Below are 26284 nucleotides of genomic sequence, written 5' to 3'. Positions count from 1 at the left end.
ATTTACTCCAAGATTTGCTTTAAATGAATAGCAAATTGCTTAACAGGGACACCCTGTGGTAATGTGTGGAAGAGCTCCTGTGTCATACTGTATCTTCTTTGTGTTTGTAGGAATCCCCGAAAACACCCAGCGGTGCTTATGAAGGGTCAGCCCTCACTAAGGCCTCTGGGAAACTGACCCTGTTGCAGAAGATGCTGAGGAAGCTGAAAGAGCAGGGACACCGAGTGCTGGTCTTCTCACAGGTACGTCTTCACACAGACACAAACGAGCGCGCATTCACACACGCAAACACCAGATGGGTATCTCCCTGCGCAGATGTTAAATTGGTCTCGTGACATCTCCAGAAGGCTCAGCGGCAGGCTGTGATTCCAGCTGTGCAGCTGCACGGGTAATCAAGTATTCATGAAAACACATGCCGGTGTCGCTCTCTACCTCTCTGTCTCCTCCGTTTTCAGATGACTAAAATGCTCGACTTACTTGAAGATTTTCTGGATTATGAAGGTTACAAGTACGAGCGAATTGATGGAGGCATCACGGGAGCGCTGAGGCAAGAAGCCATCGACCGCTTTAACGGTGAGACACAGGATCAAGTGCGGTAAGCTGACCGTGAGCTCAGCTAAGGATGAGTAGGTGTCACGCTGCCTTGCAGTACTCTAGAAAGACTCATTAAATTGACAGAAATAACAAAAATGCTGCGACAGACTAACCGAGAAAGTTTGCTGATTAAAATATAAGTTAAAATGTTTTAAAACGATACGAGACAGTTATACCAATAGGCTGTATGTACAAGACTGACACAGGCAGTAGTCAGTGAAGTCATGTGTTTCTGCCACATTTATTTTAGCTTGTTGAAACCAACCGTAACAAGCATGCCTGTGGAAGCTGGGACCACTGCACTCTTAAAGGGAGTGTGCCCTCGGTAGCTTCTCCTTCAGCACTAATGGGGCCATAATGGTTTTACAGAACCTTTTTACAGTGCAGGCAATATACTGCATTTTAAAATGATGCAATTTACACATTATTAATAAAACTACTGTTAAGTCAAATTTAATTTAAATGTGATGTACAAAGCGTGTCATTAAAGTGCTTATTTATTTATTCGTCGTCAGGATTCAGATGGTTCTCTACATTTAGGTCGAGGGTCATATGATGATGATGTTGCTTTGATTGCACAATAACAAGAAGAAATATGGAAAACACTTTCAAAAACATTCTGTTGGTAACGCTCAACTCCTCATTTGACTTTTGGGATTCAATGTTTAAGAAAATGAAGAATCTGAGGGCAAGATTTAGCATGATGATCATAGAAATAATACCTCCCAAATGCGGTAAAGCAAAAGCAACAAGTCTGTTTTGAAAATGTAAGGAGTAAAAAGTACATAAATTTTTTTTTAATTCAGGGAGTAAAAGTAAAAAGTAGTCTGAAAAAAAAAGTAAAGTATAAACAACTGTAAATTGCACTTAAGTACATTAAGGAAGTATTTGTACTTCGTTACCTACAGGGAGTGCAGAATTATTAGGCAAGTTGTATTTTTGAGGAATAATGTTATTATTGAACAACAACCATGTTCTCAATGAACCCAAAAAACTCATTAATATCAAAGCTGAATGTTTTTGGAAGTAGTTTTTAGTTTGTTTTTAGTTTTAGCTATTTTAGGGGGATATCTGTGTGTGCAGGTGACTATTACTGTGCATAATTATTAGGCAACTTAACCAAAAACAAATATATACCCATTTCAATTATTTATTTTTACCAGTGACACCAATATAACATCTCCACATTCACAAATATACATTTCTGACATTCAAAAACAAAACAAAAACAAATCAGTGACCAATATAGCCACCTTTCTTTGCAAGGACACTCAAAAGCCTGCCATCCATGGATTCTGTCAGTGTTTTGATCTGTTCACCATCAACATTGCGTGCAGCAGCAACCACAGCCTCCCAGACACTGTTCAGAGAGGTGTACTGTTTTCCCTCCTTGTAAATCTCACATTTGATGATGGACCACAGGTTCTCAATGGGGTTCAGATCAGGTGAACAAGGTGGCCATGTCATTAGTTTTTCTTATTTTATACCCTTTCTTGCCAGCCACGCTGTGGAGTACTTGGACGCGTGTGATGGAGCATTGTCCTGCATGAAAATCATGTTTTTCTTGAAGGATGCAGACTTCTTCCTGTACCACTGCTTGAAGAAGGTGTCTTCCAGAAACTGGCAGTAGGACTGGGAGTTGAGCTTGACTCCATCCTCAACCCGAAAAGGCCCCACAAGCTCATCTTTGATGATACCAGGCCAAACCAGTACTCCACCTCCACCTTGCTGGCGTCTGAGTCGGACTGGAGCTCTCTGCCCTTTACCAATCCAGCCACGGGCCCATCCATCTGGCCCATCAAGACTCACTCTCATTTCATCAGTCCATAAAACCTTAGAAAAACCAGTCTTGAGATATTTCTTGGCCCAGTCTTGACGTTTCAGCTTGTGTGTCTTGTTCAGTGGTGGTCGTCTTTCAACCTTTCTTACCTTGGCCATGTCTCTGAGTATTGCACACCTTGTGCTTTTGGGCACTCCAGTGATGTTGCAGCTCTGAAATATGGCCAAACTGGTGGCAAGTGGCATCTTGGCAGCTGCACGCTTGACTTTTCTCAGTTCATGGGCAGTTATTTTGCGCCTTGGTTTTTCCACACGCTTCTTGCGACCCTGTTGACTATTTTGAATGAAACGCTTGATTGTTCGATGATCACGCTTCAGAAGCTTTGCAATTTTGAGACTGCTGCATCCCTCTGCAAGATATCTCACTATTTTTGACTTTTCTGAGCCTGTCAAGTCCTTCTTTTGACCCATTTTGCCAAAGGAAAGGACGTTGCCTAATAATTATGCACACCTGATATAGGGTGTTGATGTCATTAGACCACACCCCTTCTCATTACAGAGATGCACATCACCTAATATGCTTAATTGGTAGTAGGCGTTCGAGCCTATACAGCTTGGAGTACGACAACATGCATGAAGAGGATGATGTGGACAAAATACTCATTTGCCTAATAATTCTGCACTCCCTGTACAAAGCACGCAGCTGTGGAAAAGTGCTTGTGTCAACGGGTGTGACTGAGTGAATGAAGTATGTTGTATAAAGCAGTCAAATATAGTAGAAAAGCACCATTTACACACCCACACACACAAAGTGAAACCCATGATGTCAAAGCCTTTTTTGTTGAGATATTTTATTTTATTTTTTGTGGTGGTGGGGCGTGACCTTTATTGGATAGTGGAGAGTGGATGGGAAGAAGGGGGAAATTAAGCAACAAAGCGCCTGGTGTTAGACTAGAAGCCTTGTGACACCCAATGAGCAAAATTGGCACCTTGTCTTCTTCATGTTTTTCTCTCTGGAAACACAGTGACAATTTAAATCACAGAGAGGCAGCAGAAGAAGAATCTGTATGATTAAAAAAAAATATATATATTTATAGAAATTGCTGGGGACCGTGTGGGTTCGGAGGTAGAGACAGCCATGCTTGGGATAAATCTGACCGCTCAGGAGGGGTGCAGGACTTAAATTCTTGCATCTATCCCGCCAGATAAACATGAATCGTATGTGTAACAGCTGATCTGAGTGATTTGTAGAAGACAACATTGTTTTACTGTCAGAACCTGATCCATGTATGCAGTAATGAACGGTGGTTAGCACTGTCGCCTCACAGTAGAAGGTCCTGTGTTCAATTCCACCATCATGCCGGGGTCTTTCTTGCATGTTCTCCCCATGTTTGCGTGGGTTCTCTCCGCTTCCCACAGTCCAAAGGCATGCAGGTAGTCATGATAGGTTAATTGGTAACACTAAATTGCCCACAGGTGTGAAGGCAGGTGCGAATGTCTTTTATGAATGCCTCGCGACGCTGCCGAGATTCATCAAAGTCACTGTTACGTGCTGTAAGATCGTCCTGCATCAGCGATTCGTTTATGGCAGCTGTAGCTCAGGTGGAAGGTTGGTGGATCGATCTCAGCCCCGGTGCATCGGAGTGTGTGCAAAGATCACAAAGCATTTAAGCGTAGATAAAATCGCTGTATTGGAGGAATGAGCTTTCTGCACTCTGTAAATGCTCAGACTTTGTCACTGTAAAAAGAAGCAACTTGTAGCCTGTAAAACAAGATGTATCCTTGTATGTGTTACGCATACAATTTGGAAAATGGGGATTTTCACCTTTCCTCCCTGTAGTCCAGCTAAGTTAGTTGAGTTCTGCTCTGTTTGATTATTATATCGGTGTTATTGAACAGTAGAACTATTTGGGGCTCAGCTCTAAACATTCAGGCTGAAGAGCTCCAGGACAGAACGAATGTTTTGGCCCCGTGCTCACAGCTTTGAGCGCATCCACCCGCTCCAATTATGAGCTCATTCTGACAGCATCACCCCTTCTGCTTCCAAACACATGAACACTTCCAGCTACAGCTATCACAGCCACATAAGGTTCAAAATAGAGCCCCTTTTTAAGGTGATAATATCAGTGCAGTCTTTGATAAATTGCTTGCTGCAGACTTTAGTAAAGCATGTTTGCGTGATTCTTTTACACACTGTCCTACAAGTGTTCCTGTTTATTTCCCTCTCACACATACGCTCTCCGCCCTCTCTGTTTCCAGCTCCGGGTGCTTGCCAGTTTTGCTTCTTGCTCTCCACCAGAGCCGGAGGTTTAGGCATCAACCTGGCCACAGCGGACACTGTCATCATCTTCGACTCGGACTGGAATCCTCATAATGACATTCAGGTGCCGTTCGGTCGGCTTTTCGTGTAAGCGAAGTGATCTCTACTTCATAAAACTTTGCCTCTTTAAAGAATTACCTCATCGCTTCCTTCGCAGGCCTTCAGTCGAGCTCACCGCATCGGACAGGCCAACAAGGTCATGATTTATCGTTTCGTAACGCGAGCCAGCGTGGAGGAGCGTATCACCCAGGTGGCCAAGAGGAAGATGATGCTGACCCACCTAGTGGTGCGCCCGGGTTTGGGATCCAAGGCAGGCTCCATGACCAAGCAGGAGCTGGATGACATCCTCAAGTTTGGGACGGAGGAGCTCTTCAAGGACGAGGGGGAAGGTGACGGCAGTTACTGTTGAATCTAAAAATAACACGTCCACGAGCTGAGCTGGATCTGTTAGTCAAATAAAACTAGGATTGTCTGTTAAATGTAATCAAGTAGGGGTTTGGCTTGGATTGGGATAGATTCTAATAGGGCATGTTTTGATAGGCTTATTCTGCTGAATTCAATTATTTTGTCAAATACACTCAGTTTAATGCCTTTCATTCTGACAGGTTTCGCCACAGGGCATTCCTGGCATGTTCTGGTGTTATTGATTAAAATAACTGACAAGAGCATTTTTACTTGTTAAAATGTGTTGGAAGAACCATAGAAACAATTGCTCGCTTTTTAACTCCACATTTGGCAGGCATGAAGAACAGTTCAGGGGATAAAGTTGAGGACGAGGGCAACGTCATTCACTATGACAGCACCGCCATCGAGAGGCTGCTGGACCGAAGCCAAGACGACACAGACGACTCGGATGTCCAGAACATGAACGAGTACCTCAGCTCCTTCAAAGTGGCCCAGTACATGGTGCGAGAAGAAGATAAGGTGAGGACTTACTTGAATACCCATTTATTGTATCTTTGCTTGCAAAAATGTGCAACTTGTGCAAAGGTCTGGAGTGGAGACATCGTTTTCTCCTCACATGGATGAAAAATAGAGATGAAGTGTAGCATTTCTTTGCACATACATGTTTAATGCTGCAGATCGAGGAGATTGAGCGGGAGATAATCAAACAGGAGGAGAACGTGGACCCAGATTATTGGGAGAAGCTTTTGCGGCATCACTACGAACAGCAACAAGAGGATCTGGCAAGCAAACTTGGTAAAGGAAAGAGGAACCGCAAGCCTGTCAACTACAATGATGCTGCACAGGAAGACCAAGGTAGGGGGCGAGTCTCGTGTAAGATGAAGAAACTCCACATAACAGAATGATGCTTAGGAGTAGGAAGCCCTGGATGTGAACATGGGTCCTCGTTCACGTGGACCTAAGAATGGATGTAAGATTTATTATGTTAATCTGGGGATCGAAGTAGAAAAATAATGAGGTCTCAGATTATGTGTGTGTGCTTTTTGAGTTATGACTTGCACAGTGGAAGTGAATGGGCCTGGCCTATTGACAGACCACCGTGTGCTGTTTCAGAGTGGCATGCTGACATTTCAGATAACCAGTCCGAGTACTCGGTGGGTTCTGAGGAGGAGGACGAGGACTTTGATGATCGGCCAGAAGGTAAGGAAAAGAATCGGAGGCATCAGATCGAGCAGAGCTGCTTGTGAAAGTCGAAATATATATTTTGTAGGACACGCTCTCAGGCCTGTGTTGAATTACAGCTTGAATTTGATTTAGTTGTTACAGTTCCCTGGCAGAGCAGAACAAGTTGGCTTGCCAAAAATTCAAACCAAAATGCTTCAGGCTTATCAGAAGTTTTTAACTCTTGGTTGACACGAATAACTGCCGGGTTGCAAAATGTAGAAATAAATAAAGAACATGTTTTATTGAGCGCATCTGTCTTTTTTGTAGCAAATATTCTTACGTGCGTCATTTTTGTTGCCTAATTTTTTGCACAGGACGACGGCAATCACGTCGGCAGTTGAGGAATGACAAAGATAAACCTCTGCCTCCTCTTCTGGCCAGGGTGGGAGGCAACCTTGAGGTTTGTACAGCTCTGGAACTAGTCTTACTCATTTGTTTTATTTTAAATTGTGATATTTCTGAAATCTGTCAGGCTTTTTTTTTTTAAAGCGAACTAGCATTCACGGTTATTTTTTCAGCGATCTTTAAAAACCGAATGATCCTTTATTGGAGATGGCGGCAAAGCAATTACTTCTTCAATAGCTCTGAACCTTCTAAGCTCATTCATCATCCTGATTATGGTGGACGTGATAATGATCTCCTGCACTGTTAAAGATTGGACTTAGAGTTTATTTTAGCATTATCAAAGAGTCAGACTTAAACAGAAAAGGCCCTGGGAGGTTTTAAAAACACAAAAGTGTCTGCAAGATTATGAAAAAGTTTTTCATTCTGGCATTTTCAATCAAGCTCTAGGATAATAGTAGTTCACATATATAAACTGTTCTTTCAATAGGTTCTGGGCTTTAACACACGCCAGCGCAAAGCTTTCCTGAATGCTGTAATGCGCTGGGGGATGCCATCTCAGGATGCTTTCTCTTCTCAGTGGCTTGTAAGAGACCTTAAAGGCAAGACTGAGAAAGAATTCAAGTAAGTAACAGACAGTTTATTACACGGAGGACCAAAACCCACAAAATTAAAATTATTACACATCATTTTGTAGATTCACAAGGAATTAAATGCACGAAATGCATATCTTAAAACACTCTGCAGTGCAAAGAACAATCATATCAGAAACTGACTTTTACTTTTCACGCTCGCTATCCAGTGACAGAGATGTCACGGCTCAGTGGGTGATAATCCAATTCATTCTGTTCCAACATTGCATCATGCCATTAAACAGTCTGTTTCATTGTGAAGCTGCCAGTAATAAAAGAGCAATGAACTGGATTCGAAGCTTCGGGCGACTCACAAAAAAATCTTAAAAATATTCTTACTTTGTGTACAATTTTGTCTAAATTCTGATTGTTAACATCAGAATTCCCACTAAAAAGTTGTGTAGCTTTTTCTTTGAACTTGATAATGGCAGTTATGCACCAGGGTTAGGGGGCGACTATAACATCCTGCAGTTATAAAGGGTGTTTTTAAAGAAATGATGCATATGTAATTTGTTGGCTTTGCAGCAGATGGTGAAACAGCTGTGATGAGCTGATAAAGAGAACCAGACATAAACCTGAATGAAAGCATCAGCCCTGTCCTTACCATCATTCACAAGTTAGATCCTGGCATGATGCTTGTAATAAATCCACAGCAGACCCGACCACACGTTCATGCTTTGCAGCATACTTTATTAACAGACACTATTTCCATACATACATAATATACACATCACATGCTGCATAAAGGAATTAAACACAAAAGTGAACAGTGCTGTGAAAATAACTAGGAGAAAATACAAAATGTTATTAAGATATAATATTCAAATATGCTTTTGTTTTTTATTATGGTGGTCTTGGTCCTCCACACTATCAAGGTCAAGCTTTTAAACTTCCTCTAAGTCCAGTATGTTCATCTATCTCTGCCTTCTTCTTTCCCAGAGCTTACGTGTCTCTCTTCATGCGCCACTTGTGCGAGCCCGTCGCCGATGGAGCCGAGACGTTCGCTGATGGCGTCCCAAGAGAAGGACTGTGTCGACAGCCAGTTCTCACACGTATTGGCGTCATGTCACTCCTCAAGAAGAAGGTTAGACGAAACCTGTTGCCTTTCCTAGTTGCAGACAGATGAGGTGAATGATGCAAGTTATGACAGCTCTCATCCTCAAGAGTATTCTCTGGGGGAATCACTTTAATAACAAGATGTGTGGTTTAATATTCCAGGAAACGCAATTTGGTATGGAAAAAATACGACTGGTGTGTCTGTTTGGAGTACAATCAAACAAACTCGTGCTCTTTTAATAAGGCCCCGTCACACAAACCTAAAGATCAGGCGGCAACCATCTGTCAGCCACCGGTCACAAGGGGATAATGTGTATTCCCCAACTGGTTGGCAAGTGTTTGCTGGAGATTCATTTGTCTTGACATTCACTGCTAAGCCCTAGTCACACAGGTTAGTAACTCCCTCATAACCACCAGCCACTTCTGTAAAATGGGCAAACTGTGACTGTGATGGCAAACAGGTATACAGTGCTGCAAAGCAGACTTTACATCCTGCAGATTTCCACACAACAGCAGGATAGTCACCATTTGGTTGCATGGCTAAAGAGTTGGAAGTATGCAGCTGCACCTTCTTATTCTCTTTCACCCTGCAAAATTTTAAATTTGTCAGCAGTGAGATGTCAATACTTGAATTTCTGACAAGGGTGTAGAATTTAGTAGAGAAAAAAGGGGCTTATTATAATATGCAATAACTACTGAACTGTTACTGGAAATAATTTGGATCAAAAATTAAAAATTAGTTTGAAGTAAAGGGAGCAGTTTGCGTTTTTCCTAATCTGAGTGTCACCACACTATTTCTAAAAGGATTGGCTTTGTTATTTCTGACTAACTACGTGTGCGTGTAGGCTCAGATGCCATCTTTATCCTATAAAAAAGTCAAACTGTGTCTCTCGCTGATTCATTAGGTGACAGTTTATATTATGTGTCAGTAGAGAACAGTTCGATAATAAATGGAAGCAGGAGAAACCCAGCAGTTGTGTTTGTTGCTCCCTGCTGGCTCTGTGTCAGAGTCTTTCCTTTGAGTTAAATAAATGCTTGGAACATCGAACAGCAGCAGAAACAAAAAGTACTTCTTAAAACTGCATTAGTAGCTTTTATAGCTCAGATAAAGATTCAGAGTTTAAGGTGTTTATTGTTGCTCTGATTGTGTAAATAGGGTCTTGTGAAATGTGAAAAACATTAAGTGTGCTAACTAAGACTCCAGTGTGTTTTGTACCAGTGCAAGTAAAGATTTATATGAACAACACTACTACTACAACACTACAGAGACATGCACTTTTGCAGTATGCATTGCTCATTTGTTGAGTGTATCTGTTATTTATTTAATAGTTTTACGGTTATAGGGGGAAAAATGTGTTCACTAGTCTGCTGGTGTGTGATATGTGGATCTTGTACCTCTCATTGGGCATTAGAGAGATCAGACTGTTGTGTGCATAAATGCTTCCTGGATCTCTTCCCTACTTACTGGTCTATATTGGGGCCAGAACATCATCTAGTATTTTTCCATTTACAAAATTTTAGTGTTGTTTATCCAAGTTTCTTTCTGTCTGTGCAGCTTGCACTTGACCATGCTTGTCAGATTTATGTGTTTCTCTATCCAAAATATGAAAACCATGATAATCAGGGGTAAATAAACACCTCAGCAAAGAGATTGCCCTTGCAATTCTTGCCATAACAGAAAATGTCCAGTTTACTCAAGCATATCATGAACTCAGCTCTCATTCAGCTGTGGAGAATTAACAGTAATATTGTGAATATCTTGTGCAAAAATATCTTGTGCAGTTAAATGCAAAGTGGGAACGCTGGACTGTGCAGGTAACTGCTGAAAACTACTGCACGGAGAGTAAATTACTGAATGTAAATACGCTGAAAGACTAACGTAGAATAATTGCAACTACAAATCGTATGTAAGAAAGTTTGGATAAATATAATGATGATAAAGCACATCCAGATTTTTTTGTTTATAGGTGTTTTTGAAGAAAAGAAGAAATAGACCTCTTTCATGTGAAACGATCAATCATTACATCTCTAAATACCCTTTGATTTCTTTGCTGCTTCCACTTTCTCAGTTTATCTTAGTTTATCGAAACATCTTCTTTCCAGTTTTCAGTCCAACTTGTTTAAACGTGTACACATCCTGATCTGCTATCTGTGCCAGAGGGATTGTGTGATATACTGCCAGGCAAACAGGGCATGTAGGTGGTGTGTTTAAAGGAGGTGGTATTAGGTAAAGTGCGTGGGTGCCAAGTTTTTTATTATTTTTTTTTACTGAGTGTTTCATGTTTTGTGTTCAGATCCAGGAGTTTGAGCACATCAACGGTCGGTGGAGTCTTCCAGAGCTCAAGTCTGAGGTTAGCATAGACAAATCCTCCTCCAGGGCCTCTTCTCCTGCGGTGAAAACCGCCACGCCCACCCCAGATGCCAGCTATAACAACACACCGTGCACCTCAAAGCCAGGTAACCCAAAAACATCCAATAACAGCGGCCAGCAGAGGGCGCTCCACGTAAATAAAAGCATGGTTGATGTGTAATGTGCAAATGATTTTACGTGTATGAACAAATGCAGCGACCCCTGCTCCTGCAGAGAAGATGGAAAAGAATGGGAAGGAGGGAGAAAAGGAGGAGGACAAGGAGGACGTTGAGGCCCTTGTGGAAAAAGAGAAACTGAAGGAGAAGGACGAAAGGAAAGAGGTGGATGGCAACAAAACTGCAGACCCTACAGAGGTGGGACTTGGTCCTCAAAATGCAAATCAAAACCTGCATGCAGTACAGTGTCTTCTCAATTATTCCAATAATCTTAATATTTATGCATATTTCTGTTTTGTCAGTAAAACCTCTGACTTATTTCACAAATCTCTTATTTGTTGCACATATCCCACTTTCATTGAAAATTAAAAATTATATTTTACATGCAGGCATTGCAGTCTTAAAATTATCTATGCAATCAGTTTCACGGTATCAGCAGTTTCATGCAGTATGGTACTCAGTTTAAAGCTTAAAAGACAGAAAAACACAAAAAAAATATTCCACCACTCAAATTTTAAGACTATTAAGGCCATAGTGGCAAATGAACAGGTGGTCTGTTTATTACCTTATTATTTCTCTGATGTAGCATGTTTCCACAACAAATTGTGCAATTTTTTGTATAAATTTATTAAGCTAATTAGAAGATTTATTGTGGCCATCGAAGAGATTTCTCCCTGTGTGACCGTAGACTGTATATAAAAGATGGATATAGGACTGAAAAGCCAGTTATGGTGCATCTTAACCTGCGTTCTGTTTAACAGCCAGCAGAGGGCGACTCTTCTGGTTGCAAATGTGGGGCTTTCTCACGGGACGTTCTGCAAATATGCTCGAGAGTTGTTGGCCATATGGGATGTGACAACTTCTGGTTGCTAGGGAAACGTATCCCCTGACTGGTTGGGAGTGGTTCCCGGTGACTGCTTTGGTTGCTAGCAGATTGCCATGGTTGCTTGTAGGGACTTTTTCCTTCCAACTGTTAGCAAATGAGTTGTTTGATTGTTGGGGCTGTCTCTCTGTTAATATAGAGTCCTTCCTTACCTTACAAAATAAAGCACCTTGAGGCAACTGTTGTTCTGATTTAGTGACAAATAAATAAAACTGAATTGAATTGAACTCAACCTGTCGAGTTTGTGTCACGCTCAGTTTCTTAGAGCAGTTTACCAGTGTTTGCAGACAAGTCCATCACTTCCATTGACAGTTTTTACCACCGTGTTTGGGGAAAGCACGTTTCTCCTTAATGACTGGTAGTTGCCAACATGTCTCTAGGCCTGTGTGACTGGGGTCTTGTTTACTTGACTGTTACGATGTCCTGGGCCGCCTGGCCGGTTCTTTTCTGTGTGGAATTTGCATTTTCTCCTCATGTCTGCGTGGGCCCTCTCGGGGTAATCCGGCTTCCTCCAAGAGTCCAAAGAACTACGGGTAGTGGGGTTCGGTTTACTGGTGACTGTGAAATTTCCATAGGTTTGGATGTGACTGTGAATACTCTTGAAACCCCCTCTGTGTTAGCCGTGCAAGAGACCGGCGACCTGTAATCTGTCCATAGTGTGACCCGCTTCTCACCTTATGGCTGCTAGAATAGGCCGAACCATGACACTGAATTGGATAAGCGGGAGAAAATGGCTAGAAGGATGATCAGCATTAGAGTGAAAAAGATAATAAAGCAGGGTGTGTTTTAGGATTGTCCTGCCTTGTGATTGAGAAGTTGCACTACTCAGATTCACTCTCGTGACTTTGGTGACATCAAACTGGCTGTCTTTATATACAGTATTTACTTCTGGCGTGAAGATTTTGGCACATGACTGCAAACAAGATTATGTGATATTGCATTGTTTTATTCTCCGCAGCTTTCCTACTCCACAAAAGAAACATCGCAACATGTGTCTTCCGTTCAAAAAACTGAAAGCAAAGACGACAGCAACACGAAAGAGGACGAGAAGAAAGACACGACCGATAACCCAGCTGCCTCTACAGAGGAGAAGAAAGCACAGGAGGAGACTAAAGACGAGACTAAACACACATCTAAGCAGGATTCAGAAGTTAAAGAGGAGAAATCAGGTGAACCCAAAAAAAAGAAAAGGAAACTTGATAAGCCCAAACATTATAAGACTTTTTGTTGTATTGTGAGTTCAAGTTTGACATGCACAAACACATAAAACAGGTTTATGTGACTCAGGTCCTTTTGTTTTTGCAGAAGGAGAAAGGGTTGGGGAGGAGAAAGAAAAAGAAAAGCGGGAGGGAACACCTACCACAACGGAAACAACAGATGCCAAGGATAAGACCGAAGTGTCTGATGTGAAGAAAGGTGCGTGTCTGTTCAGTTCCTGGTGGTTAGACGTGTAACGGTATGCTGCAATAACAAACTAATTAACATTTTTACTGCTGTCGTTGATAGCAGAGGAGGTCAAAGGTGAAAAGGATGCTGGAAAAGAAGTCAAAGCAGCGAAGGAGGAGGCGCCGAAGGGTAACGGGAAGCCCCCGACTGAGCGACCTCGCTTCATGTTCAACATCGCAGACGGTGGCTTCACTGGTTAGTTACAGCAGATCTGGAATACAGATCCTGATTCAACCCTCATTTCTTTATTTTTTTTTTGCCTCCAGGGAGCCGGAGTTTCTTTAATTTTTTTAAAGTGGTGCTGTGCGATAGTTTTCTGAGCTTTCTGAAGGTGTTTCAAAGTTTATCTTTGGACATTGGCTGCTTTTTCACTCATTTTTAAAACAGTTCTTCTACCTTGCCATTTTCAGAGGAATGTTTTTTTTTTTGTTTGACCCTTAAGCTCCTTGACACTGACATATAAGTCATTAGCCCAGAGCACAAAAAGGCCCCTAAATCAAGTGATGAACCAATTTTGTGATTCAGAAAACGTAGCACAGAGCCAATTTTAAAGTATGTCTTTGCACACTTTGTCACAAAAACACAGTTTGTTCCCATTTCTTTAGTTGAATCTATAAACATAGTTTGACAGATATAAAAAAAAAAGTTTTTTAGCACCAATTAGATTCTTTCCCAGAGCGTCTTTAAGAAATAGGAAAAAATCCAGCAGAGCCCTGACACAGGACCTCAGAGATACATCTGGCCCTTCAGTTGACTTGGCTCTGTTGTTCACTGAAACTTTATCAGAAATGGTCTCAGTGGAAGGGTGGAAAGAGAAGCAGCGAGAAAAAGCAGGGACATGCCAAATTACGCAAGAACTGGACTGAAAAATCAGTGAAACAGGTCTGATGGAGTGAAATGTATCATTTTTGAGCTTTGAATGTCCTTCAAGAAGCCGCACAAACTCTCGTTTTTGCTTTATACACCGTATTTCATGTAGATTTGCACGTTTTAACAAACTGCTGCAGGTATTTCCCATTTTCCTAGCAAAATCTAAAGAAATGAGGGGGGGGGGGGGGGTCAAGGCTGTTTCACACTACTGTATATGATGTCATGCATCAACATTTCCTTCATTAGCAGCTTTATTCTCCTGTGTAAATTTTTTATTTTTTTTTTGGAAGTGTTTCAGTGGTAATCAGAAGAAACAATCAAGGAAACATGTGTGAACAAGTGTTCTGCTAAATTTCATAGGAATTTCCATAAAGCTTGTTCAAGCGTCATGCTTCCGCTCATATTTCTATGATACTTCTTTTATGAACTTCCCCAAAACTAGAACAAGATATTTAAAAAACATTGTCAGATAATAACACTTCTCTACATCTGCTGCATTTTGTCCTACGACTCTCAGTTCACTTTCTCTGTCTGAATACTGGCTTTGTGTTTGAAACACCCCCCCTGCTAATCAAGTGAAAAAGGTGTGAGGGTGAAAATATCCAGTTTGTCCAAAAACGTTGCCAAGCAGTCCAAACAACATTAAACGAACGAGCAAAACATTCCCCTTGTGTTCCAGAGCTTCAGTACAAAAGCAGCACTGAGCCAGAATTATCTCCTCCTTGATCGCGGCCCCAGTAAAGCTCTGGGCGCACCGTGTAAACCCGCCTCGTGTTCTTTACCTTGTGCTCGCTTCTCTCCGCAGAGCTGCACACTCTCTGGCAGAACGAGGAGCGGGCTGCCATCTCTTCGGGGAAGATGAACGAGATCTGGCACCGCCGGCACGACTTCTGGCTGTTGGCGGGAATCGTGATGTATCCTTGATGGCAGTTGCTCAGGCGATGAACCTGGCGGGTTTATTTTTCTATCGGCCGGCAGAAGCCCAGCGTAATAAGTCAACAAGCCGGCCAGACCTCAGTAAACAGCAAGCTGTGTGTCTGCTGGACACTGATGTGGAGGGTCATTTAGTTCATGTTGCTCTCTCTATTATGGTCATTAAGGCTGTGGAGTATTCACATTAAACTCAGGTTTCATTATTCTACAAGCTGATGCTGAGGCCTGTATAGACTGAAATAGAAGTCTGCCTGAAGTCTGCTTAGAGGTGAAATTAAAATGTAAAAAAACACGCTTAGAAGAATAGCTCCATTTTGGAAGGAAACTCGCCTTTGTTTTCATTCTGTGTGAGAGTAAGATTAGAAGATGCTACTTATCTTTGTGCAATGCCATTGTTTTGTGGACTTCTATTTTAAAGCCCGAGTGTGGCATTTGGGCTGTTGCCATGTTGGTTTTGGAGCCAGAAGTGGCCGAACTTGAGCAAGAGGCTCCTGTGCAAAGTCATCAAATGAGGCTCGCTTGCTTCCAAGTAAGCTGCATCCCAATGGTGTGGTTGCATCACATGGACAGATACCAGCCGATGCGTGACGTCTATAGGAATTTAAAGGAATTGACTCACTTTTGGAGTCAGTCCTAAGTGAGATCTTAAGTTTTTAGCACTTCTGCTTTTGCTTCTTTTTTAAGCATCAAGTTTCGCTGCTTGCAGTAAAGGTCAAAAGTGGTCAATTTTTTCTGTGTGGTGCTGAAGATATTAAGAAAATAATTTACTGTTTCTTCTTCATTAACTTTAAACTAACTAAAGTAAAGAAAGGTGGATTTTTTTTATAACTCTAGACAGAGTAAGACTTGCTTTTTCTTTGTTTCTGGCCTTCATGCTTTAAAGCTAAACCGATCAGCTGCAGCCATTAAACATCATTATCTGATTTGGGCTTTAAAGGCAATTACGTTAAGCTTCCAAAATGGCAAAGTTAGTGCTTAGCAGGTACTTATATACCACTATGCTTATCTAATTAAGCACCTTGTTTAACATTCACACTCCAATAGAGGCATCAGGGGATTCTGCATCATCTGCAAGGATGCTTTGACATGCAAAACACCAACTTTAAAGTTAGCATAGAGCCCACTCTACCTCCTGAGCCATAGCCACCGAAAAACATGGTTAGAGATGGAATGAAGGCAATCCATTAACTGCATGTGTGTTGCAGGCTACAGGGGCCACCTTTCCTCCTTTTCATACAACTCAGTATTAGGTTAGCATAGGATAGCTATAAGAAAGCAGCACAAATGATCCTATAACCTCTGATGAAACTACAGATGTTTGCAATTAAGTTTTTTCTCTTTTTCTAGTTTTTATTTTAAGCCAGGGATGTCAAACTCATTTTACACTGAGGGCCACACACAGACTACTTTGATCTTTACCACGCCGGACCAACAAACTCCACTTTCTGTCCTTGTAAAGACATTTAACTAAACATTTATTCCCTGAGATGTCTTGATATAGGAAAAAGAAAATCTCAAAATCTATGAGAATACAATTAAAATGATTAAATAATTAAAATACATAAATACAAAGATTAATGCCCTCCTTCACATTTTCCAAATCTGTCCCATGTTGTTAATACTTCTCCCCAATGCACCAAATGTCTAAAAGTGCTCCTTGTTGAGCTTCAGGGTGATGTTGTGTGCTTAGTTAGATACTTTCTATGGTCTTATTCCCAAAGTGTTGTTAACATGACCCTTGACCTCAGCGCCAGTCACGGCTACGCTCGGTGGCAGGACATCCAGAATGATCCCCAGTTCGCCATCATCAACGAGCCTTTCAAGACGCAGGCGAATAAAGGCAACTTCCTGGAAATGAAGAACAAGTTCCTGGCTCGGCGCTTCAAGGTAAGATGTGTCACGAAAACCTTCACTTCTTGCGTTCAACATTAGACTCGCACATTTTATAAATGTCAGTTTCCTCCAAGCTCTCAAAGGTCTCACATGTTGAATACAAATTCATACCACGTATGCGGGAAAGTGGTGTGCCGTGAACACGACAGCGGATGGTTTCAGTCGCTATAAAAAGCCTTGCGGTCCAGTGTCTTCGATCACTTGACTCGGTTGATGGTCGGATGACAGATGCCCCTAGACCCACATATTAGCTGAATGGTATTGCTGACCGCTGCATTTCTGGAAGAGCTCTCATCCTGTTTTTGAGCGGCGCACATGTTTCAGATCCTGCACTCAACATCCTCATTTACTGCATCGCATCGCTTTTTCTGCCTCAGCCTCGTCGTTTCTCATTTATTTTCTCACTAAATTATTGTAGGCTTTCATGGGGGGTAAACCTGCCATCGAGAATGCACAGGACAGCAGAAAATAAAACGATTTCTCATCACGCTGTCTTAATTGTAATTGGTTGTGTAACACGACAGCTTTTGCAATGCATTTACTACAAATAACTCCCTTTACCAGGACCCACACACAGATACCCATACACACATAAAGTGCATTTACTCACGAAGCTGGATTAATCATGAGAGGCCTTTATTATTAGTATGCCAACTAAGACATTGTTAAAAAAAAAACATAAGAAATTTGTACGAAAATTGAGAAGATTTGTAGATTTCAGTATAAATAGAGCAAAGGTCATCTGTTTTGTCAGTTTTCTTATTGGCTAAGTGTGACGCTGGTTTATTAATTCACTGTTTTTAATTAACCACTGTCTGAATTATTAATTACGCTGCATTATTAAGAATGTAATAAGGACTTTGTGTCACATCTTATTATTAGCAGTATTTTTTCAATCAGGTGTGTGGTTATATACTTACTGTCAAATTACGCCAGTAAGTATAATGTGCTGATTCATTCAGTGTTTTCTCATCATTATCAGTCTTGATAGACTTTTCTCGTTTGATCTGGACACACTTTGTGTGATTATAGATAACTTTTGTTTAAGGATATTTATATCATACCTTTAAAACAAACATGGTGTTTTAAATTACAAATAAATGTATTTTTATGTATTTTTTATGTTTAGAAACATATTTTGTTGAGTGTTGATGGCACATTGTTAATCGCAGCATTTCCACCATTAGGACAGGATGCAGTGTGTTCACCCTGATTAAGTTTTCCATTAATAAATTGGTTGATTGGTTTAAAAATGTGAAAAAAGTCCCTCTCAATTACCCATGTGGGACCTTCCTTAGAGCCCGACCGATATTGGTACCGATATTTGGTGAGTTAAAAGTCTGATATTCCAATATATATCTGCTGATTTTTTTTTTCCTTTTAGAGTTGAAAAATATAAACAGATTTCCCAAATATTTGTTATGTATAGTTACTTATTTACTGATTCACTGCCAGTTTCTGTTTGGCTCAGTTGCTCATTGATTGCAGCTTAACAGATACATGGGTTGCCAGTAGTGAAGCTGCAAAGTGCTCTCTAAAGGAAAAGCTATGCAACACCAACACTCGTAGTCTTTGTATCATCTAGCTCAAAGCTCAAAGAGTTGGGAGTTCATCTTGTAATCGGAAGGTTGCCGGTTCGAGCCCCGGCTCGGACAGTCTCGGTCGTTGTGTCCTTGGGCAAGACACTTCACCTGCTGCCTACTGGTGTTGGCCAGAGGGGCCGATGGCGCGATATGGCAGGCTCGCTTCTGTCAGTCTGCCCCAGGGCAGCTGTGGCTACAACTGTAGCTGCCTCTACCAGTGTGTGAATGTGAGAGTGAATGAATAGTGGAATTGTACAGCGCTTTGGGTGCCTAGAAAAGCGCTATATAAATGCAATCCATTATCTATTCTCTCCTTTTTAAATGTGCATTTATTTGCCATTATAAATGCCTTTTATAACGGCAGATAATATCAGCCTGCTGATAAACTGGTCCAGCTGCGATCTCGACAGTGCCAGTTTGACCCAACAACAGTCCAACCCTCAAAATTACTTACATTAAATTAAGATTGTGATTTATAAATAAATAATGGAAGCAAATCTTTACATTTTTTTTATACACAAACAAAAACTTAAACAAGCAGTTTTTCCTCAGGTACTAGATCTGCTTCAGCCGTACTTTTACGGCCTGTTGTGTTGATTTTATAACCAAACTTTAGATTTTAAAAACTTTTTATATGATTTTTTAAATTATTTAAAGCTCCATTTAAGATAAACATACGATAAATGTAATAAAATGCACATATGGAACAAGAGTATAGAAGTTACTAACTTTAACTGAATACAGTGACGGTATCTAAATTGTAGCTGTGGTACATTATTAAAATCCAGACTGGGAGTGGAACTATTGTGTAAGTTACGCAACAAGAGAGCCCTGGAGGCTTTGCAGACCAACTGAAGTGGCAAATTTTAGCGCTCTGTAATGTTTTTGTAACTTGATATCTGTGTTGAAGTGCACTTCATCACCGCGCTGTCATTTTGGAGCCTAGAGTGTGCAGGAAGGCCCAGAATACAGTGCAAACCACAATCAGTACAACTCTTAAATCACTTTTTTTTTTAAATTACATGTTTTTTTTTAATCATAGCAAAGCACATATACATGTTGCGGTTTCAGTGACCTCGGATTCATAAACAGTCCTTTCTCTGCTCTTTCTCCATTGACCTCCTCCCGATCCATCATCCTCCAGCTGTTGGAGCAGGCGCTGGTGATAGAGGAGCAGTTGCGGCGGGCAGCTTATCTAAACATGACCCAGGATCCCAGCCACCCGGCCATGGCGCTCAATGCACGCTTTGCAGAGGTGGAGTGCCTGGCGGAGTCACACCAGCACCTCAGCAAGGAGTCCCTGGCGGGAAACAAGCCAGCCAACGCTGTCCTGCACAAAGGTCAGGAGCGATCGGATGAAAGGCACCGAGAGTTGCGAGGAAATTGTTTCGTGTTGTTCAGCGAACAAAATCTAACACAAACGTTTGCGTCGGGGAAGCAGATCTGCGCAGAGGCACGCAGACGGATTCAGAGAAAGCAGGGAAGATTGTCAGGCAGATAATCAGAGGGGGATAAAAGATCGGCGTATCTCGCAGCAGCTGTTGTGCAATCTTTTCCTGCTGAGTTGACCGTATCGCTCTGCCTGGAGCTGACTTCAAAAAAACGGCAGGCAGATAAGCTTACACAATGATAAGTGATAGCTCCAAACATTTCCTCGCTGGCTCCTTTGCAAGCCCGTCCATGTTTATATCGCGCTGTCGACAGAATAACACGCTCAGCACACTGCTGGTCTTGTTCTCGTCTCGTACGTCTTAACAGACCCGAACGCAATGAAGGCGAAAACCTTTTTTTTTTTTTTATCAGCACCGCTGCGGACGGTGATTAATTACTTGTTAGGGTGCGAGGCAGATACCGGAGGATGGGAACTGTAATCTCTTACAAAAACAGCATCAACAATGTGCTATTTAAACATTTATTCTCAGCATTTGAGGAAAGAAAAGCAACAGCTTGTTGAAATAAAGCTGCTTAAGCAGACTATTTATAGTCTTGACCTTCATAGCACAGAAGCAGCCTCGGATGTGAAACACCTGAACTGCCACCTTCCAAAAAAAGCACATTTCTTCATATTAATTGAAGATTTTGAGCAAACGAAATAAAAATGAGAAGCTGAAGCACCTGGTCGGTGGCTCTTCTTATTGTGGTCTTCTTATTGTTGTTGTCATTGCAGTGTTGAACCAGTTGGAGGAGCTGCTGAGCGACATGAAGGCCGACGTGACTCGGCTACCGGCCACGCTGTCCAGAGTCCCACCCATCGCCGCCCGCCTGCAGATGTCAGAGAGGAGCATCCTCAGCCGACTGGCCAGCAAGGGCACAGAGACGCACACATCCCCGGTCAGCACATCAGGCTGCCTCTAAATACAGCACACACACACACACACACACACACACACACACACACACACACACAAACAAACGCTGACAGGTTGAAACCTGCTCGAGCTTTGCCAGCCCTCAGTGGAAAAATAATAGATGGAAGACATCCAATGAAAACATAGAGCCCATTATCCTCACCCACCGGCACTTTTTAACTCCCCAGCTGCTTACTCGGCACTTTTTATTTTGGTCACATTGCACGACTCAAAAGGGGGTTCGTTTTATTTTATGATTTTCCTAAAATCACCACGTGCAGAATTTCTAAAGAAAACCTTTTTTTTTGTCTTTCCCACGGTCTCTCTCCACAGCCCATACCTCCAGGACCCTACGCAACCCCTCAGAACTACGGAGCCCCCTTCACACCCGCGCCCCCGAGCGCCCTACACATGGGAGGGGCCAATTACAGTCAGATGCCACCCGGATCATTCATATCAGGTCAGTGTTTGAGGCGCCGCTGACACTGTAGCAGCTGTAAAGCACCAAAGTGTGTACTTAATATGACAGTAAGAAAGAAAAAAAAAAGCTTTGTCAGCAGAAAATGCAGTTTGTGGACGTATGAGAGACAAACAGGTGAGTTACTGAGTGATAATCGAACATCTCGAGGCATTAGGGCTTCAGTAATTATAGCACAGAAGAAGAAGCTTGTTTGATCTGTCTGACACTTGGCAAGCTGATGACTTTTACTCAGATTTATGCTTCTCTGCGGAGGTGTTGTTGCTGTGTCAGTGCAGCTCTGCCTCTGGCTCAGGAACTGATTCTTATCACAGCACGTGATTTAAGGATGTTTAAGGACAAAGCAGCGCCGCAGCGTCAGTTTAAGGGTTCTTTAGAGTCATTTTGTGCATTAAATCTGTATCTGAAGTGGCCGTAGTCATGTTTGTTTTTGTTTTTCGTTAACGTGCTGATAATTGACAGCGGTGGAGATGGTTTTGCTGGCTCAGGCGCAACATTCAGTTTGTCTTAGTAATTTCCCATCGATTTTTCCACATAAAAATTCAGTCTGCTCATCGGGAGGAGCTCTCATCAACCTGTGGGAAGCCGTGGTGCTGTTTTTAAATTTTTTATTTCTGGGTCTGGATCCAGTCTGAGAAAATTACTCTGGTGATGTCAAAGGGATCATTGTGGTCGGGGTTGTGCAAATTCACACTTCGCACAGGTTTAAAATGAGCTCAGAGTTTATGGTCGCAGGTAACTCATTGCTGTTGAGCTTCTCTCAGTTTATCATTTTCAGTCAAATCTCTTCCTGCCGCTCCGAGCTGCTCCGAGTCATTGTCTGAATGAATGACTGCAAATGCTGCCTTACAATCACAGACAGTCATCTTTTAAAAGCCAAGAAAAACAACCACCGTGCAGTTTTTTTCCACGTCTCATGAAGCAGAACTCAAAACAAATCTGTTAACCAGTGTCATTTGTAAACAGATCTGTTCGCTCTGGTGGCTCCTTTTGTGTTTTTTACCTTACTTACTCATAATTTTCTTGTTATCAGCAGTCGCACGCTGATATTTCTCAAGACTCCACCTTGGTTTCAAATTCTAAATTCTGTTCACGATGTGGCCAAAGTTCTGCTTTTGTTTTCAGGCTCGGAGCAGGCACCGTTTGCAAAATCTACAGATTTGTAAAAACGTGCCAACGAGCTGTATTGAGCGCACACACTTTACGGCGTCTAGTTACTCAGTCATGCCAAACATTCACTGAAAACTTTAGTGCACTTTTATACACCAGCTGCTCTTGGCCTGAGGAGAGCTGATTTAATGCCAGGTTCAGACTACATGATAACGCTGCGATCGTGGGCCGATCCAGACGATGTGGGCCGTCTGTTCGCCTACGGACTAAAACCGAGGCTCCATGCCTGACAGCCTCCTGTAGTGTCGCTCTAGCATGTTAAAAATGTGTTGGTGTCATCCACGACGGTTCCCTTCGGTTCAGATTGCTTTTTCCAGCTGTCGAGATCTTTTTTTCTACCGCTGAGCTCTGTACAGCTGTAATCATGACAATGCAAAAGAGGAATTATGTTGCCTGTGTGGTCAGAACTCAATATTATAATGACTGCTTCAGCTGCCATCTTCTGTTCCTTTTCCTTTCCTTGCTATCCTGGAAATTACAAGCTAGCACCTCGTTACACACATGTTTTGATGGATGACAAGCGTGACTCAGCGGGTGCAGTCTGTCATGTCTGTCAGTCATAAAGTGGCAGGATTTTATGCCTCTGTGTAATCTGACACAGCGATCAGCGTGACAGACAACTATCTTTTAGTCTCAGCTCGCTTCAAAATAGAAAGCAAAGAGAAAGTGCTTTCAAGAGTTCTTGAAAGCTATAGTAATTAACCAGGCATGAAGGGTATAATGAAAAGATGGTACTGTGTTGCATTATGGGAAGTGCTTCACCCATGCTACTGATTACTAGTGGCTAAATCTCAGAATCTGCTGCAACAGTTTTTAGCGTTCTTATTTTTGCTAAACTGCATCACTAACTGGGTTTAATCCTTACGCTACAGTCACACTGAGGAATGAATGGTTGTAATTTCTTTCAGTCTTGTTGCCTTTCAAATAGCTGCTTCAAAGATGGGAACCTGGGCTTTTGCTACTTGCAGTCAGTTGCTATCCTCAGAGAAACTTTAGTGAGTCGGGCAGCAATAAAACAGAAAGAAAACCAAATCAGTTTGCATTGGTTTGTGATTAAATTGGATTAAGTTGACAGTTACATTCAACCTGTTTGTGATAATATGATCATTAACGGTGGAAACAGTGAACATTGCAAATCTGTTGCAGTCTGCATACTCAGAAATTCACATTAACTACAGACATCCAAAGAGAAATTCAGACATTTCTCCACAGATAGTGACATAGTTACTGCAGAACAGCAGTTTAACTGTAAAATATCACAGGTGCTCAGAAAGGCTTTCTTTTATATAGGAATATAAGTACTATGCAGATGCGTTGAGTCAAGTCCCCTATTGCAAAGAGATGCATTGCACACGAGTTGAGCTTATCAGTGCAGACTGACTCAGGTTGATGTCTTGCTGGCTAACCTCCAATCTGTTTGAGTCAGGCTGCAATTGTTTGGAGACAGGTTGCCTCCAACCAGGCATCCTGTGCAATCGACTTCAAACTGAAAGTTGTTGCCCTGAGGTTAGTCTGTTGGTAGTTGCTTCTACTTCTAACGAGTTTCCAGATGTGAAAAAAAAAATAAAATCCAATCACCGGGCAACCGCTGACTTTTCCTAGGCTCAAGGAGGTTGCTGTCATATTTTTTTCTCTAGCGTGACTGAGCCATTCATTTTCACTGTTTAATGTCCTCCTTGATTTTATACCATCTGCTCTGGCAAAAGAAACCTGTGAGAAAACAGAAGCAGACAAATCCCACCGGTCACACTTTTTATAGTTTCATATTTGAAAGGGTGCGCGCCAACTCCAGCCTCCGAGACACCCCGACGGAGAAGCCCAGATCTGGCCGCAGAGATCAGAACTTGATTACTTGGCAACGTGCGCCGTTGATGGACAAAACCGGTCCAAAGTGCTGCTCCTATTTTTAAAGATGTCATTTAAGGAATTCCAGCTATATATGGTTATGTTGTTGTGGAAAAAGATTAGGCAAAAGAAAATGGAAAAATATTGCAGAGGCCTCGCTGAAATGAGCGTGCCTGGGGAATCGGGTATTTCAGGATGTCTTTGCATTACGCGTAGATTTCGGATCATTGCTCGAGTCTTGGGTTTCATTTTAATGCCGTGTCGTGTGACTGAAAGAGCTACCTGATGGCTTCTAAAGCAGCGCCCTTTTAGGCACTCTGAACAGTCACTTTATCTCCCCCCTCACCCCTAAGCAGGTTTAGTTGTGAAACCTTAAAAATCCAGAAAGGAGTCCGTATCGGAAAAAACCATCTGCAGCAGAGCTTTCTGATGTGGCTGCCAGATAGACACCTGAAATAGACATTACCCAAATCAAACACGAGCGTGCTGCGCTGCTATATTAAGGCGTTCTCATCTCTTAACATGTCCGGCCTCGAAACCTCAATACTCAGCTCAGCACTTACGGGATCTAATGACACATTGTGCAACGATAAAGCACAGCCGGAGCGCTATCAAACCTGCCCCAAGGAGCCTGTTTATTTTCTCTTCTTGGGTCCTGCCGTGGCTCTAATTACTTATTGAGTTAAGGGCTTAAGAGTTAAAAAAGCAGAGAAAAAGAAAAATCTATTTTATTTTGACTTCTTGTCCAGCTCTCCTCGTCTGCAGTCTGTCAGGGCTCGCTGGCAGTTTTTCCAGAATGTATTTTCTCGTAATTAGTTTGGTAACAGCATGTGCTCTCCAGACGCGCTCTCTGCTCTGCATGTGCATTCGTGTTTGGAGATGTTTAGATAGCGGCGATGTGGCAGAGATAACTGGTAAAACCTGATATTCCCCAATAGCTTTAGCTCTAAAAACCGCAATAGCCAGCTTTCTCTCTCTCTCTCTCTCCAAGTGCTTCTCCTGTCCCTCTCGCTCGGTGTATCTTGATTTTTTTTTTTTTTGTAATTGCAGACTGAGACATCTGTCAAAAGCATTGCTTTTTCGAGAGCCAGGGCCTATCTCTGAAAATGTCATTATGCTCAGGCTGTCTGGGTTCGGCCCGTGCCAAGAAAACATTCGGACTTTCTACCAAGGTATTTTGAGAGGGACCAAAGCCGCACGAGTTTGGTTGTTTAAACCTCGTGTTGTGACTTGTGAACTGGCAGAGGGCTGGGCCGAGCACCGGCTGCTTCAGAAATAGTCACACGCGTGCTGTGTTGCTTCGTGGGGGTTTTTTTTTGCTCACCGGGGGCCTTTTCGTGGCGAGACTGCAGCTGAAGCTGAGCGTGGGCCTGGGGGCTGCAGTCTCGAGCACCGCAGCGGGGCACAAGCATGCAGCAAATGAGACCACATTTACGGTCTTGATTGGGGTTGCGCTGCGTCGTGACCTTTTTAGATTGAGCCCGAAAGGGGGAGGGGGGGAGGGAAAAAAAGTGAGCTGGAGAAATGGACGGAGTTAAAATAACAATTCTCTGATTCTGCGACCCCCCCCCTCCATTAACAGCGCACTTCCCCAAGAGAAGCTCCCACACTTGAGTACACAAAACATGTCCAAAAATACTCGGGCTGTGGCACTTTAAGTGCACATCTACTACTTTAGCTGCACTCTGTGAACCGCGCAACAAAACGTAACAATGCTCTGACGAAGGATTGTTTGGTGATGTCTCACACGTGGCAGTCTGTCAGCATTTGCACAATAACTCGAGTTGCATTCTGGAGAGCCTGTTTCTGCCATCAGGATGCTACACATCTGTGCTAGAAGGAGTCCCACACATTAGACCAGACTTCATCCTTTAGAGGCGTAAACATTAAACAGATGGAGTGGAGCACGCGTGTCTGCAAGTACCCATCCTGCTAAAGTGTCCTTGAGCAGGACACT

The 26284-nt window shown here is 42.4% G+C and overlaps 1 protein-coding gene across 4 annotated transcripts in view; it reads left to right on the top strand.

Moving 5' to 3' along the window:
* The window catches only part of chd3 (chromodomain helicase DNA binding protein 3), a 54993-nt gene that overhangs the window by 18929 nt on the left and 9780 nt on the right, over positions 1–26284 (top strand). For 2 of the 4 annotated variants that reach the window (XM_026162179.2, XM_026162175.2), the window contains 20 exons: positions 111–242; positions 456–573; positions 4633–4757; positions 4851–5082; positions 5433–5617; positions 5776–5953; positions 6212–6298; positions 6637–6722; positions 7155–7288; positions 8236–8380; positions 10647–10809; positions 10919–11076; positions 12720–12930; positions 13067–13177; positions 13268–13402; positions 14883–14991; positions 16765–16897; positions 19631–19826; positions 20654–20817; positions 21168–21294. In XM_026162179.2, coding sequence (XP_026017964.1) covers positions 111–242; positions 456–573; positions 4633–4757; positions 4851–5082; positions 5433–5617; positions 5776–5953; positions 6212–6298; positions 6637–6722; positions 7155–7288; positions 8236–8380; positions 10647–10809; positions 10919–11076; positions 12720–12930; positions 13067–13177; positions 13268–13402; positions 14883–14991; positions 16765–16897; positions 19631–19826; positions 20654–20817; positions 21168–21294 — 2929 coding nt within the window. The remainder of the gene's footprint in view (positions 1–110; positions 243–455; positions 574–4632; positions 4758–4850; positions 5083–5432; positions 5618–5775; positions 5954–6211; positions 6299–6636; positions 6723–7154; positions 7289–8235; positions 8381–10646; positions 10810–10918; positions 11077–12719; positions 12931–13066; positions 13178–13267; positions 13403–14882; positions 14992–16764; positions 16898–19630; positions 19827–20653; positions 20818–21167; positions 21295–26284) is intronic. The other 2 variants (XM_026162178.2, XM_026162177.2) reach the window with 2 other exon arrangements.

The sequence above is a fragment of the Astatotilapia calliptera genome, chromosome 3 (genome assembly GCF_964374335.1).
Source record: "Astatotilapia calliptera chromosome 3, fAstCal68.1, whole genome shotgun sequence".
Classification (NCBI taxonomy): Eukaryota; Metazoa; Chordata; class Actinopteri; order Cichliformes; family Cichlidae; genus Astatotilapia; species Astatotilapia calliptera.
The sequence above is the reverse complement of the archived record's forward strand: the minus strand, read 5'-3'. Positions and strand labels throughout refer to the sequence as shown.